This window comes from Schistosoma mansoni, chromosome 5 (assembly GCF_000237925.1).
Source record: "Schistosoma mansoni strain Puerto Rico chromosome 5, complete genome".
Classification (NCBI taxonomy): Eukaryota; Metazoa; Platyhelminthes; class Trematoda; order Strigeidida; family Schistosomatidae; genus Schistosoma; species Schistosoma mansoni.
The window spans coordinates 2,079,416-2,096,679 of NC_031499.1; the positions used below are offsets into that span (position 1 = coordinate 2,079,416).

A 17,264-nucleotide genomic window follows, 5' to 3' on the forward strand; every position below is an offset into this window, starting at 1 on the left:
CTATTTTCAAACTTCTTTCCGACCAATGGCTTCTAAATTACAAGTCAAACAGGTGTTAGGATTTTCTGTAAAACCAGTTTGATGTGTTCTTGTTATACGTATACAGTAAACCATTTAAGATGGATATAGTTATATTATGTTGTACGAGACAATAGTATTGATGAAAAATAGCTAAGAGATAGATTTGGCAAGCGTGTAAAAAGAAGTACTAGTTTCTTATACTTACAGGCAATTGTTCAACATTTTCCAACAATAAATCAACATCTTCTTGTGTACGATCTGATGGGAGTTTAAGAATAGATTCCCAAAATGCATCACGAATAGACTATTTTATAAGAAATCAAGTTGTGAAACAAAAGCAGTAAAATTATGTAATACATGAATAAAAGGTTATAATAAGTGTTAAAAATTGAGATTCAGTTATCTAACACTTGTAAGTTGTACGCGACTACAGGAGATGTTTTGTTTTAGTACGAGATTACTGAACAGTGTGCACCTACAACCCTGGCAGAAATCAAACTCAAAACCTTAAGACGTAATTACTGTGTTGACGATGGGTCAATGAATTGATGCTGGGATTTTCATAGGTACTCCCTAATTTAGTTGTCCAACCAACGTGACTTCAGCAACTAATGCATTAGAAAAGAATACATAGACTAATGCATAACTAATAGTGTAATGGTTATGAAAGGTTTTACTTTCAAACAAAAACGTAGAATATTTAAGATAGAGATTAACAAGATTACAAATCAAAAACAAAGCATAAATGAGAATTGCCGTTAAGTGATTCAATGGTGAATGTTGATTGGCTAATATATTGACACACTGATGTGTGGGCGAGAATGATAATGATTGGTTGTCTGCTTAGTCAGGAATGTAGATAGCCTACCAGGTGTTAGATGTGTTATATATTCCTCTATCCTTGTTACATATTATGATTATTATTGAATGATTGTTCATTGTTGTTGGGTTGTGTCGGGTTTGGGTGTGGAAATATATATAAGTTCTAGGCAGGCTAATCACGTGTTTATGATCTGAGTTGTGTTGAAGTCCTGTAGAGTAGACACTGCGTGGGGAATCTAGTCTAGATATTCGTCTAAGGTAAATTAACGACCCACATACGTGTAAAAGGAAAAGGACCGTTATAACACACACATCATTAAATAACGGCTGTAAACCAAAGACGACAGTTTTCAATTTCTGTATTGAGTATTGTTACAGGGTCCAGTTTCTTAATCTGTGATAGGTACAACATTACAGCAATAAATCATTAAAGATAACCGTAAAATAATACCTCAAACAGGTCATGAAGAGTAACTAGTCTTGTACAAAACAGCTTTTGGAAAACGGAATAAATAGTTGACGATTGACAATAAAGAACAAAATGACATTAAAGTGATAGTGAAACTGATAGAAGATAGGTTGATGATGAAAGTTTGATGAGAAAACATGAGAATTTGAAGCGGGAAACTGAGGTCACTATTGATCAGTGAAGATCAGATATTTAGTAGGTCAGATAGCGTAAAAAACTTGCACAATATTTTTCAGAGGTGATAGGGCCCCCAAATACCCTGGTACGACCGAGGGTGGAGAGATTCTGTTCTCTCCCTCAAAATGTCCTCACATAGCCACGCGTATACAGCCACTGTCAGGGAAGTCCTACTAACTGCTTTCACGGGGTGGGGGTGTTGTCTACGAAATTGAGAGGACGAAAAGCAAATGTCCGAGAAAACGGAAAGGTACAACCAGAAAAATACTTTCAGTTGGAGAAGGTCGCGTCCATTTCTTATGAAGTAAGTAAAAGAAGGTTACGACAGGATCGCCAATGACTTCTCATATGAGCCATATCGCTAAATAACTAAACTATTCGTATCCATGTTCCTCTTATCATGAGCTTTATCTTGAACTTTAAACTATTATCAAACAATTTACCATTCTTGAGTTATCCCTAGTCTATTAATTGCTGCCTCCCACATTCACAGCCACATTTGGCTAAATCTTGCACAAATGTTATTTTCTATTTTATGGGTACGATGTGGTCAGTCTGTTTGGTATATAAACTCAGTATGTTTGAAATACAAGGATTCATACTGCAGAGGCTGTTAATGGTGTTCTGGACTTAACTGGCTGGGCTAGGTAGAAGCAGAACCGATAACCGCTCTAGACTGCTCGTACGGTTTTCGTGTGTCACTGTTCCAATCGACAATTCGCTGCTCTCTGATTGGCGGTCTTATCACGTCATACATTAACTGGGCATCCACTCAGCCACAAGTTATAACAACAACGATGATCAAACACAGAGAGTCGTCTAACACCCTCAACTCGAAAAGGCCAGTTTTCACAAGCATAGAGCAAAACTGCTCTCACAGACGCGTTGTATATCCGACCTTTTACAGCCAGACTAACATCACGAAGGCGCCAAAGATGGCCCAGATTGGCATAAGCCGCTCTGGCTTGAATTTTACGTGCATCTATCTCATCACTCACGCCACCACTAGCACTTATGTAGCTACCTAGATACACGAACTTCTCAACTACTTCAATCTGCTCACCATCCAGGGGGAGTAAAGGTTCAGGGCCCTTCCAGTCATGTAAAAGTATTTTACACTTCGAGGGTGCAAAGCACATACCATACCTACGGACACTAATTGCTAACTGATTAAGTGCAGATCGCATGCCTTGGGCATTATCGCACAGCAAGACAATATCATCCGCATAATCAAAGTCGAGAAGTCTTTCTCCAAGCAGCAGATCCACACCGCTATTACTTACATACATCAGAGCTGTTTGCAGAATGTCGTCGATGGCAAAGTTGAAGAGGAATGGTGAGATTGGGCAGTCCTGTCTAACCCCACTGCTTGAATGGAACAAGGGAGAAAGGTGGTTGTATGCCCTCATTCTGTCTGAGGTGTTTGTATACAGGGCCTTTAAGATGTTAATAAACTTCTCAGGCACACCCTTCTTCAATAGACAATCCCAGAGAACAGTCCTGTCCAACGAGTCGAAGGCAGCCCTGATATCAAGAAACACTACGATTGCTGGCCTGCGATAAGTATGACAGTGTTCTAACGTTTGGCGGAGGGTGAATATATGATCAATGCATCCTCGACCAGAACGAAAACCAGCCTGCTCCTCGCGAGTCAATCGTTCTCGGGTTTTAAACAACCTACGAAGAATGATAGAAGCCAATAGTTTGGACGCAATCGGAAGTAGACTTATTTCCCGATAGTTGTTACAGGAACAACGTGAACCCTTTTTAAAGATAGGGACGACTATCGACTCATTCCATGATGTTGGAACACTTTCTTGCTCCCAAACCTTTGTAAACAACACCGTCAGTTCCTTAGTCAGAAAGTCACCACCATCTTTAAAAAGAGCCGGAGGTAAGTCATCTGGGCCCTGTGATTTGTAGTGTTTCAACAGTTGGGGTTCCTTGCGGACATCCGCCTCATTCGGTGGAGCAGTCGTCGCAGGCCATGGACGGCAGAACAGTCTGATCGATGTTGCCGGAGCAGCAGGCCAGTTGAACTGCCCTTCGAAGAATTCCGCCCATCGTCCAAGACGTCGACAGATGTTAGTGATTGGCATCCCGTCATCCTCACAGATTGTCTCACTCACACCAGACTTCTTGCTGCCAGTGGCTCGGATGAGTTGGAAGAGCTTCCGGCAGTTACCAGATGCAGTTACTGCTTCCATCTCATTAGCACGCATCGACCACCAGGCTTCTCGGTCCTTACGCAAGCTTTGCACAATTTCATTACGTAACAGCCTTCGTTTGTGGTCAAACTCACGGCCACCCGGAGTAGACCGACGGGCTTCGATCAGTTGTAAGGAGCCAGAAGAAACTCAGTGCTTATAAGCAGGACGTTTCGCGAAGCCACAAGCGACTTTACTCGCCATTTTCATGGCGTCATGCAGTTGCAACCAATGCTCATCTATACTTTCCAGTGGAATGGCAACTAGCCTTGAACCTAACACGACTTGATGTTTAGTTGCAACAGAATCTGCAACCAATTCGCTGACATAAATCCGTTGGTGGCGGTCAATTCTCCAGCCACTGAAAAGTAAGGTAAGATTGGTGCAGACCAGGGCATGATCAGACTCCAGATAGGTACTCCAAAATGAGCGGCAGTCTTGTACACAACCACGCCAGCGGTAGCTGACGTGATCAATCTGAGTCCAGGCTTGGGATGCAGAGGGAGGACGCCAGGTGGCACACCGGCGATGACTATGCCGGAAGTTAGTGCTAGCCAGAAACAAGTTGTAGTCTGTACATAGTTGCAGTAGACGGTCCCCGTTATCTGTCCTGAGACCAACAAGTCCCCACCGGCCACCTAAACGACTCTCTTCTAAGCCTAGACGCCCGACTTGTGTATTCAAGTCTCCGGCTAGTACTACAATATCTGTCGAACGCGCTTTCTGGAGAAGAACTGTTAACTGGTGGTAAAACTCATCCTTGATTGCATCCGGGCTGCAATCTGTTGAAGCATAGACGGAGATGACTAGAAGACATCATTTCTCACGCCGATTTCTTCTCACTTTGATGGAGCTTTCTAATCTAACAGCACATGACCGACTGTTAATGGGGATCCAATCGATTGGTGCTGCCTCAGCTCTAGTGCTTAGTGCGACACCAACGCCAGCGGGACCAGACGAGGATGCCACAGGGTCCCCGAATAAACGCACGTGAAATAAACTTTCCAAAGCGACAGATGGAGAGTGAATTTGTAGTACTTCACTACAGTCTTGAATACGGATCACGGATAGACAACAGACGTCAATATTAAGACTTCCTAAAGACATAGCCAGCCCTATCTGTTGTCTGATCTGCATTAGCGTGCGAACGTTAAAGGAAGCCAGTTTTAATGATGGACGTGGTTTCAGAAAGACTGGTTCAGTATTCGTAATCGGTGGAAGCATTCACTTTCGATCAGTCAGTGACTTGAGATCGTTTAAATAGAACAGAGTTTCCACCATAGGCGAGCTGTTGTATAAGTTGAAAAATAACGATACAGAAGGTGAGAATAAAAGAGAGTGAATAAGTGACGTAGTTAAAATAATGATAATAATAATGTGAATTGTTTGACTTTTAATCGAAGCGTGAATAGTATTTTCAGTAATTATCATTTTATTTGTGTGTGGGCTGTGATACTGTCCGGGTGCCCAAACCGAAGCAGGTGATTTTCCTAGGAGGTCACAGCCCAAGCTTTTAACCTAAAGGTCTGAACCACAAGGCAGTGGAGCATCGTGAGGAGATGCAGTCCCATGGTAGCCGGTGGCCAACAATTGGTTTATACGCCATTTGTTCCCTCAGGATACTGGAGCCCATGTGCATCATTGGTTTGGAATCAGGGTTTTCCAACCCCCCTAAGTGGACTTTCCGTTTCCACCAACCCGGTTAAAGCACCGGACATTTGTTTTTCATTCTCTCAATTTCGTAAACAACAACCCTGCCACGAGAAAGCAGTGAACTAGCTACCATAGGACTGAATCTCCCAACGTTGCTTCACTGTCTTGTGGATCAGGCCTTTAGGTCAAAGGCTCGGGGTGTGGTCCTTTAAGAAAACCACCTGCTTCGGTTTGGGCACTCGGGTAGTATTCAAGTCCGCACACAAATCGAACGACGAATTGTGGAGCATATATATTTGGTGCCTCCTTGTACCAATGTTTATGTATTTAAGTAAACAAATAAATCCACACATGTAAAGAACTCTAAGATCAGGAAGTATCTAAAGAAATACATATCACGGACTAAATGGATTACAAGTAGTTGGAATATATGCTAGAGGAAATCCAGAAACAAAGCCGGATAAGCACACTTTGAAATTAAAGACAGTACAAACCTCATGACTACTTGATTCAAGTTCTTCATCCTCCACCTCCTCCTCCTCCTCCTCCTCATCATCATCATCATCATCACCTTCAGAATCCATACAATGACTGTTGTCTGATCCAGTCTTATACCATTTAGGATAGTTATAACCTATCTTTTTGTTAAGTTTTTCTGGCGATTTTAAAACGAACGAATGAGATGAACGTCCATGACTTGAATCATTTTGAACGCCTCCAGAACTAAAAGAGTGAGTAGATGATGTGTCACTTAAATATAATGATTTCAATGAATTAATAGCATCAGCCTTCTGTGTACTCCTGATAGCTTGTCTATGGTCTTTACTTTGGTCAGGATTTAGCAAAGATGAGATTTTTAATGACGAGCTGATACTATGAGACGATTCCGAATAACGATCATTTGATAAAATTTCACGTGAAGTATCATTATCATTATTATTGAATGAGACCGGTGTACGATCTAAAGAATACTAATAAAAAAGTTATTAAAATGATTAAATAAATGTTGAGTACATTTCGAGTAAGAAATAGTCAATAAATATTACAAACTAGACACAAGCTGTATGGACAATAAATAATAACCAAGTATTCATAACATGCATTTTCAGCGATACTTCAGAGTTATGCCAAAGTTTAGTCATTCGAAATCAGTGAAAATAATTCTCAAATGCAATGTAACTCATTTAATCAAATACAGATTAGTGGTACTGTAGTGAATAAGAACACGAGTGGGGACAACCGAATGTATGAAGCACAAAATTACAGAATATCTCACTAAAATATGAGAACCATACAGTAAATTGTAAATTTGCAAATTATCAATCAATTGTCTCAATCTTGATCGTTCCTTCTGCAAATGTCAGTCCATAGTCTCCGATTATTATTGTTCATGCATTTTCATACCAATCGTGTTTCATTCCCGTTCTTTCGTTATCGATCTTCTACTAAAATACACTCAATGCCCGACCATCGTTATATACTACTCATGTGGATATAAGTAACCCACACCATATTACTATTTGGCTTTGAGATACACTGTTTCCATGTGTTCATATGATGGCTAGCGATACCATTACTTATTTGGCTGAAAAAAATTACGTATTTGTGGAGTCGAAATAGTATTCGTACGTGAAATATGAACACTCCCAACCATTGTTTAACAATTAGCAAAGAAATTACCAGTATACAGTATCATAAAAGCATAAAAATTTGTACGATAAAATATGTGGAGCAGTAGCTTAATGATTAAGGCTTTCGAATTTCGGTCACCCGATTTCAGATTAGAACTGCGCTACAGCCACTTTGATTCGTCTAATCGCGTAGTATCACTAGCCTCATGAAACTAAAAGTGGATTGAGGTCAAGTACACGGATCCCTGTACCTGATGAATAAATTAATAAAAACCGCTAAGAACTTGAATAACATGTTATTTAAAATTTGAATGAACCATAAACTTCATAATAATAACAACTGTTACAGAATCAATATAAAAATTAGCACGTTGTAAAATCTAATGTGATTCCGAAAAAAGCATTACCTTTTGCTGGTAATATATTCCTAAAATTATGAAGTTATAAGTAAAAATTGATTTGTGAAGAGAATTAATCAAAGAGAAAAGTCGTCATCGCTTTGGCTTATAAACAGTAGGTGATATTACACAAATGGCTGAGTTAAGTCGAGATAAGCCAAGTACCTAAACTGACAAGTCATATAAATTATCCAAAAAGAACAACAGATGAAATATAAAAATACGAGATGAATGTAATCAATCAAAATTTATCACGAAGGTTATTAACATTAGCATGCTAATCAACCCAATCAACATAAGACTAATCACCGTATGTGAGTCAAGTAGAAGTGATATGACTAGTGATATTACTGAGTTGCCCAAAGTGAAATAGCTAGAGTGGGTTCGAGAAGGCGGTCTATTGGGTGAAGGCTGGGAGAATTAAGTACCAAATCACCTCCTAAAAGCACTGAGACATATCGTTTTCAGTATGGGGTTGTAGAGATTGTTAATTTTTTGATTGAGATCATGAATCGATTGATGTTAGAGCACCTTTGAAAACCGGGAAGCACTGGACGACTGTTTCGTTCTAATATGAGACTCCAAAGTAGTGCGCATCCAAGGTCCTGATCGTGAGATCCCAACTCATGACCTTCCGTTTTACGCGCAAACACTTAACCTGTAGACCACTGAGCTGGTATCCAACGGTGTTCATGTCCAACTTCAACCAATCCACAAAATTGCGCGACCAACAATCTCAACAACACCAAACTGATAATTACCATGTGTTCACTAGTGACTAGCTTCGAGAGGTCATTCTCGGAGTTCTAGTGAGAAGCTGTGACCAGTGGAGACAATCCATGTCAGGTAGAGAAAGTTATCTACCTCAAACAATGGAAGATGGTCGCACGATTTCGTGGATTGGTTGAAGCTAGATATTAACACCTTTGGATACCAGCTCAGTGGTCTAGAGGTTAAGTGTTTGCGCGTAAGACGGAAGGTCATGAGTTGAGATCTCACGATCAGGACCTTGGATGCGCACTGCTTTGGAGTCTCATACTAGAACGAAACGGTCGTCTAATGCTTCCCGGTTTTCAAAGGTGGTCTAACATCAATCGGTTCATGATCTCAATCAAACAAATATGTCGTTTTGGTGTTGTGGACGATCATAACACATCCAAATGAGAAAATTGTAAAAACCTAGTAACATAAGAACACAAAGTTTATCCAAGAATTTTCGAACACGACAGTAAAACTAATGTAAGTGAACAGGTTCGAGAGAGATGATATAAATTTCACAATTTGTATCACTCAAAGTAAATGATTCATGAAAAAGTACAGAACTTAATGAAACTTACTCTATGCTTGTACGGAGCCACTGCCAGACGATGCGTATCAGTAAACGATATGGGTAAACTATAATTGTCCAAATAATCGATCTTTAGTAAAATAAAAATATAAAACAATTTTTAAACATTGAATGAGGATGCATATGATGAAAGCAATTATGTAGTTAGGGCGTTAAATTTTTAGACAGAACATGACTTCTTCATACAAACACTTTGATCTAACAGAGATGACTTATCCATAAAGTATGAAGAAGAAACTTATGCTTAGCTAATTATTTACCTATTATCATTAAAACCAATGCACGCAGCTTTTCCCTAGCAAGATCATTCTTAGAAACTTAGAAACAGATCATTTGGCTATATATGAACAAACAATGAAGTAATCATTCTTAAGATTTAGAAATGATTTTACTGTTATCTACAAACAAATACAATGATTCGATTCCATTTGAAACAAAGGAGGTAGCAACCAAATGAAATCAGTTTACTGTAGTTGATACAATGAATTGTATTACCTGAAGGGAGCACTATATAAAGGAAAAAATAGATTAATAGATTGACGGTAAGATAACTGAGAACAAAAAAACTGGTAGATATTGTTGTGGCTTTACAAAAAGCCGTCTCCGATTCGTTATGACTTTATAAAAAAATAGGACGTATGCCAATTTGTTGTGATTTTATGTCCGGCTTTTTATCACGTGAATTATCCACCAATCGAAATACGACTTGTCTAATATTAACACTGTGCCAAATCAATGACGTTCAACTGGTATGAGCAGTCTAGCGTCCTTATTGGCCCCGTGTCCTCCTAGCCCTTCCAATTGAGTGCAGAACACCAATTGCAGCTTCTGCTATGCGAATCATTTATTTCAAACATACTCGGTTTATATACCAGACAGACAGACAGACCGCATCACACCATAAAATAGAAAATAATATTTGTACAAGATCAAGCCAAATGTGGCTGTGAATGTGGGATACAATAATCAATAAACTGAATATAATTTAGGAACAGTAAATCGTATAATAATAATTCATAGGTCAAAATCAAGCTTATAATAAGATAAATATAGATATACACAATCTAATTACCCAATTTATTTATTTAAACACATAAATATTGGTACAAGGAAGCACCAGATAAATATGCGCCGCACAAATCATATTCGATTTGCTTGAGGGCTGTGATACTGCCCAGGTGCCCAAACTGAAGCAGGTGGTTTTCTTAGGGGGCCACACTCGGAGCTTTTGACCTAAAGATCTGATCCACAAGGCAGTGGAGCATCGTGAGGAGATGCAGTCCCATGATAGCCGGTGATCAACGATTGATTCGTACGCCATTTGTTCCCTCAGGATACTGGAGCCCATGTGCATCATTGGTTTGGAATCAGGATTCTCCAACTCCCCTAGGTGGACTCGCCTTGTCCACCAACCTGGTTAAAGCGTCGGACATTCGCTTTTCGTCCTCTCAATTTCGTAAACAACACCCCCGTCACGAGAAGGCAGTGAGTAGGACTTCCCTGGCAGAGGCTATATATTCGCTGGCCATGTGAGAGCATTTGGAGAGGGAGAGCGGACTCTCCCCACTCTCGGCCGTACCAGGGCATATATACAGAATAATCGTCCATTAATAGCTCCCGGAAATTACCCGTACTTATGTCTTCGCTAGGATATAACAGAAATAGCAATAGGAAAGCCATAGTATTTCTAGGAACTTGCCACCTAAGTCGATTTGCAATTAGGAGACATGTCGATAAATTGAACAAATATGAATCAAATAGTCATCAAACAACAAGTCAATCGGATTGCAGATACAGTAGAAAATGATAAATATCTTGAAGCAAACAAATAACAAATAAGGCCGCTAGAATGAGATGATTTAGTAATTTTAGAATAAATTATAAAAATGTAACTCCCGATTCACATCTATACAATTTAAAACCAAAGAATAATCAGCATATTTGTAAGCAAAATGTCCTCAAATGTCAAGCATTTTTCCACCAGAAACGTTTCCTCTAATATTGAAAAAGCAATAACTGTACATCATTTCAGTAGAATCTACGTCACTAAAAGTACGGAGAAATGTAATAATATGTTCGCTTAATAATGTGAAAGAAGTTTATTCTTTTTATTATCAATATTACCATTAGTATTATTATTACCACTATTGAAATTGTTATTATCAATCACCAATTATTACTATTACGAAAAAGCACATCCATTTCATAAAGAAGAATGCACGTAACGATCCTTCTGGAAGTACCATATAAAGTTCATAAATGCAAAGCAGACTTGTATGATTATGTACGCTCTAGATAAATTGACAATTTCTGTTGAATAAACCCGTTTTTTAAACGTGAAATTTTTAAGACGCCGATCAGCGAAGCTGTTCGTTATTAACGTTTGTCATTATTTTCTTTCCATGAAATTGTGATAATTTGTCTTATAGAACTAAGTAGAAACTAACATACCAAAAATAAAAATGAATTTATTTGTCACCAACCAGTTAACAAAATATATCTTATATAACGACATTTTTATAAAAACTTATGTGGATAGTTATGATAAATTTATACAAACGATGAATCCGGAACTACTGAAAAATGTTGTATTTTTCAAAACATTGATCAGGGTTAGGTAAAAAAAATTATTCAAACATCCATTTAGAAATTTTTAAACCTCATGTCTGTAAAGGGCATCCTGAATGGCTGATTCTCAAAGACAATAATTTTTCTAAAACCACCCATGCGATTCACGCTGAAATGTTTTCGGTCAACATTACAATAAACTTTCTGAGTTATCTTTGATTTGACCAGGTTGAAAGATCGCTGTGGATAGTGGCAACTTATGCTGCGTTACTGTGTCAAGTATTCAAACTGAGTAGCAGTCAGATTAGTTGTGAAGGTAATTTATACATCCGAATTACCACATATGACAGTAAGGGTGTTGATATTAATTATCCAACTACGCAAACCCTGCCAAAAGTAATAAATTCGAGAAATGGACTAACTGATTGAAAGTTGACTGCAGTGATTGATAATTTAATTTCAATAGATAGATTTAGACATCATTTCAAATGGAGACACAGATGGAATTTAAGGTGATAAGCTGATAAAAATACAGGAAAAGAAAACAAAAATGATAGCTCACCACAACAAGATCAGATGGTTCGAGGACAAGACAGTCATTACGGCGATAAAAATTTCCATTTGTACGGGTCCCAAAACTGTGAATAAAGAACACCAAAAGCTAACTATATATATATATATAAGTCGCTGAAAAATTCCCATCATATTAAAACACAATTATATGAACAAAGAATATTCTTTTCAATAATTTCTCATCAGGTTCTACGATTATATCCTAAACTTATTTTGTCTACACATCTTACTTACTTACTTACGCCTGTTACTCCCAATGGAGCATAGGCCGCCGACCAGCATTCTCCAACCCACTCTGTCCTGGGCCTTCCCTTCTAGTTCTATCCAGTTTTTGTTCATTCTTCTCATGTCTGTCTCCGTTTCTCGGCGTAATGTGTTCTTTGGTCTTCCTTTTCTCCTTTGGCCTTTGGAATTTCAAGTGAGTGTGATGTTGTCCGCGCTGTTGTCCAGTGCTTCTTAAGTTTTAGTTTCATCTTGGCGACCAGCAAATGATGATCGGATGCTATATCAGCTCCTCTCCTGGTTCTCACATCCTCCATTGTCCTCCTGAACTTTTTGTTGATGCAGATATGGTCGATTTGATTTTGTGTAGTGTGATCCGGTGAAATCCAAGTGGCTTTGTGTATATTTTTGTGTGGGAATATGGTGCCACCTATGACCAGTTTATTGAAGGCACATAGGTTTGCAAATCTCTCACCATTTTCGTTCCTTTCACCCAGTCCATGTCGTCCCATGACGTCTTCGTATCCAGTGTTGTCCATTGCAACCTTGGCATTGAAATCTCCCATCAGAATGGTCAGGTCCTTGGTTGGGCACTTCTCGAAGATCGACTGAAGCCTATCGTAGAATTGATCTTTAGCGTCTTCATCGTAGTCGTTGGTAGGTGCATAGCATTGGATGACGTTCATTGTAATGCCCTCTCTCTTTGTTTTGAAGGAGGCTTTGATGATCCTTGGTCCATGAGATTCCCATCCCATCCAATAAGTGCATTTTGTGCTTTTCTGGACAGCATCAATGCAACTCTTTGTGTATGTGGGGCATTTTCTTCTTCATGACCGGAGTATAACAGAAGTTCCCCTGAAGATAGTCGTTGTTGTCCAACCTGCGTCCAATGTGTTTCACTGATTCCAAGCACCTCCAGATTGTATTTTCTCATTTCTGCAGCAATTTGGAAGACTCTTCCGGTCTCCCACATTGTACGGAGATTCCATGTACCTATAAAAATTGTTGCTCTGGTTGTTAGAAGGTGCATCGGCCTCATGACTTCCGAAGGAACTCGGCTTTCATCATGAGACGTCATAATTATTCCTTCTACTCCCAGGGCAGAGTTTAAGTGGTTTGAATAATTTTTTTTCTGGTTAGCGTTTTTTTAGCGAGTTGGTTTTCTACGGGATGGGGTCGCTAACCCCATGCCTAACCCTCCTCCTTTACCCGGGCTTGTGACCGGCAGTAGCCCCCGGTGGAGCTACAGGCGGAGTTCTACACATCTTACCAGTCATGATTATTGTTATTATTATCACACTTGCTAACCTTTTAGAAGCTCGAACAACAACAACAAACACAACTCAAGCATAAAAATGTCCTCGGGAAACATCACAATGACATTCAAGGTCCTTCCAGGTGGGAAATACGGCATGAAGGTGAAAATGAATGCTTTTGGCGAGAAAATAAGAAATTAGAATTTTTAAAATAGAATTAAAAAAATAATGCATTTACCAAGTGAGTTTTGGGGACTCATCATCCCAAACAAGACTTATGATGTTATGGATAATTAAACCAATTATTAGATGATTATTATACGAAAATTTCTGTCATTTAGTTCAGGTCAAAACGATGTTCATTTCAAATCATGTTAGGGAGAACTGTATGATATGTATATCTTAACTAATGCATCAGTTACTGAAACATAATTCCGTATTATTTACTCCATTAAATATCACGACACTCATAAAGATCATATGATATTTTCTGATTCGGTTTTACAGTAGTTGCCATAATCCACCTAAAGGTATCGACAATATTGGGGGAGACATGGGGTAACTTGGAAGCCCAGTAACCTGTCCCAGCATTGTCTTATGAATTCATCATTATCGAAAATAGACTTGATAGTCATCGGTTAATCTCTTCGATAAGCACAAAACATCTTATTTTTATGTACTACATATCTTAATCCCCTTATCTTTTTACTACTCAACTCTAATTTTCATCATTTAGAAAGTTTATGTTCAATTTGCATCTCATTTTTATCTATCCTCTTTAAAGTTAGCCAACATAGATTTTCAGGAAGTCTATTAGGTTGAGCAATACTGGTGAAATCTAGTAGCTATTTTTAACATATTCCATGTGGAAAGAAGTTAAATTATGAAACTGTAGCGTTTTACTCAATTTTTCTGAAAATACCATTTAAGAAAACAGTGCGAATATATCGAGGAGAATTAAATACAATAATACTTGAAAGTACGCCAAGCAGCCACTTAAATTTTTTTGTAAATATTGATTAGGATAATGCTATTTCAAGACCAAATTATGAGAATGCATACGATAAATGGGGAATAGTTTCAACGATAACCTTACAAATCATAAATCCTGATGTACACATGAAACAGATTTAATTAAAGCCCGATTTGAATTGATAGTATTTACACTTGATGTTGTGATCTACATATGTAAATATCTGGGGTAGGGCCATTAGAGGTCATTGTATCAGCGGATAATGAGTAACCAAGTGGCTGAACACAAGTCATGATATTGAATTCATGTTTATGCTAACTGATCACTTGATAGTAGTAACAAATCGTAGTATTTAGTTAGGAGTACTGACTGAATCCCATCAATCAAATTACGGGATGGCCACAAGTCTATGCAGCTAGGAATTTTGGTGTACTTTATCTAATATTAATTTGTTATAATTTTATGATCAATAAGTGTATAAACAATTCAGTCCCATAGATCAGTTGCAAACAAAGCAACTCAAAGGTAACGGCTCCGATTGCGAAACGGGTTTGAATCTCATGAGGAGTACATCAGTTTCCTCAATATTGCAGATGAACGAACTAGCATGCAATCCGTGTACGGTTTTTTCAGTCGATTGCCTTCACCAAACTCATACAAAAGGCAATAAGAATAGTGACGTAATAAAAACGAAGACCATGATACCAACAATTAATTACATAACATTAAGGAAGTCAAATTAATTGTTATATCTTCTCAGAATTACTCACTATGATCGAGGCAGGAACATAGAACTTTCAATCAATACTGATCCGCTTATCAAAATAAACCAAGAGTCACACCATTCACCAGCGTGATACAACAACATATCGCCTGGAACACGACGATAACGGGCGTAACGACTGATTGCACGTAATTCATTATCTCGATATGTTGATGATGGGCCAGAAAGATTCAACCCTTCAATTGTACGAAGATAACCAAATATGAGGGCATTCTCCTGAAATCGTTTCAGAATACATGTTTGACGGGAATTACTTAAGATTCCGGATGAACATGATCATAAACTTGTGATGACGTAATTATGATTTAATTAACTAACAGTCCATCAGTCATCGACTCGAGAAAAAAAACTGAGTTAAGTAATTTTTATTAATGTCTTTACTTGGTTTTAACGTTGGAATCCAAGATAACCTATGTGTTACGGTACGAAATGGCATGAAATCGCAGGTGATTTTAAAAGAAACAAACTAAGAATTACGATGAAAATAACAATCACCAATATTACCAGTTTGTTACAATTGCCAAAAAACGCGAGTTTCCATAGGCATTAACACATTTACTAGGATATTTTGAAAAACATCAGTGGCATAAGTGTAGTGTGCAGTGATAATGTTTGGTTTTCCATTGTTTAAAGAAATTACAATAAGGCCAGTTCATAAATTCGATACAGATTCATACAGAGAAAGCTAGTTTTTTTACTCAAGCTACTGACAGAATCAACTCCCATTAGTCTAATCATCATAGTAAATATAAAGCTAATTTCTCCCATATATGATTCCTTCTTAAAAGTTTAAAACATATTTTCTGGATGTAAACAATGAATGAAAGAAATGGAACTCCAATTTACTTGGGTCTGATTACTGTCATTCACAGAAGGAACGTAGCGTGGAAGTACCACCAAAACTGATGAGATCGGACTAACAAAGTAGTACGCACTACTATTAACATACTGAACAAGTTTCGCATTTTCACTAGGAGAAATATCTGATTAGTCCTTTCACAAAAAACCGGTGTGGCCAGACGATTCCAAAAAATACTAAGTTTCCATGCTATATATATATATATATATAATTTTGTCTAGATTATGGGCTTTCGTTCAGTTGAATCATTGCGTATAGCTATTAAGGACTATAGAAATGAAAAAACAGCAGTAAAGAAAACACAATACCATAATTAAATCCTGAAAAGACGTGCTCAGAATGGTACCAGAAAATAGTATTTGTTGGTGCGCAAGCTGCAGAAATGACAGGAAAATATGTTATGGTGACCATATTCTACCGAAACTACCTCGAGAGCTCAGTTTCGAGAAAAACAGTAACGTAACATTCTGTCGTTCTGGAGAGTCAGATGATTAATTATAACACTTAAATATTGTCAGCCACAAGTTTGAACGCTCTAATTAGCTGTCATTGAAATATAAACAATCTAAGTAACTTGTGTTTACTGAAGCTTTCCAACCTCTCTATAGGGTTGGAATTCGAGTATGTCTTCTGGAGCGACTTCATGGAAATTTTAATCAACACCATAAACGCTGATAGAAGAATGCAAGCGATTTCACAACATCGGGCATGATAACCCATTAATAAAACGGATAATTTTGATTCTAACATCCAGAAACGTAAATGGCATTACCAGGTTGAAATTTCAGAATCCTATAGTGTTAAAGTCGATCCAGAAAAAAACGGTTATCGTTTGTTGGTTATGCAATGAATGACACTATATGCGTCTTTGGAACGAACTATTATACTCAGAAAGAATATGCTACGGTTTCACTTGCCGATATTTCAAAATGTTCTTAGATTGACATAGTGGCAAATATTACTGTCATTTCAAAGACGTATAATATAATAGGTTGAATACCAATAACATATCACAATTGATTGATCACTGTGTGGTGATCAATGTCATGCGTGTCAAGTCCTTCTTAGTACTGATCGAATGCTATCGATCAAGTTGCAATGTGGCCACTAGTCTAGGTGGCTCGACACTGCGTGCACTATATATTGAGATAAGATGGTGGTTGGAGGTGGTCATCAGAAACCCTGGACCCGGGTTTCAGGCTACTTGACCCTCCTCCGCAAGGTGGCCCTGTAGGCTAGTCGGGACTGCGAGTCCCCGACGGTTGTAATTAACTCACTTGATCTGGATGTATTGCACTAAATA

The 17,264-nt window shown here is 38.2% G+C and overlaps 1 protein-coding gene across 1 annotated transcript in view; it reads right to left on the reverse strand.

Moving 5' to 3' along the window:
• The window catches only part of Smp_178730 (hypothetical protein), a gene marked incomplete at its 3' end in the record, with an annotated part of 41,245 nt that overhangs the window by 17,974 nt on the left and 6,007 nt on the right, over positions 1-17,264 (reverse strand). The window contains exons 3-8 of the mRNA XM_018797601.1: positions 15,089-15,318; positions 11,857-11,932; positions 8,716-8,796; positions 5,921-6,320; positions 5,844-5,866; positions 227-325 (exon numbers count right to left, since the gene is read on the reverse strand). Of these exons, the coding sequence (XP_018652626.1) occupies positions 227-325; positions 5,844-5,866; positions 5,921-6,320; positions 8,716-8,796; positions 11,857-11,932; positions 15,089-15,318 (909 nt within the window). The remainder of the gene's footprint in view (positions 1-226; positions 326-5,843; positions 5,867-5,920; positions 6,321-8,715; positions 8,797-11,856; positions 11,933-15,088; positions 15,319-17,264) is intronic.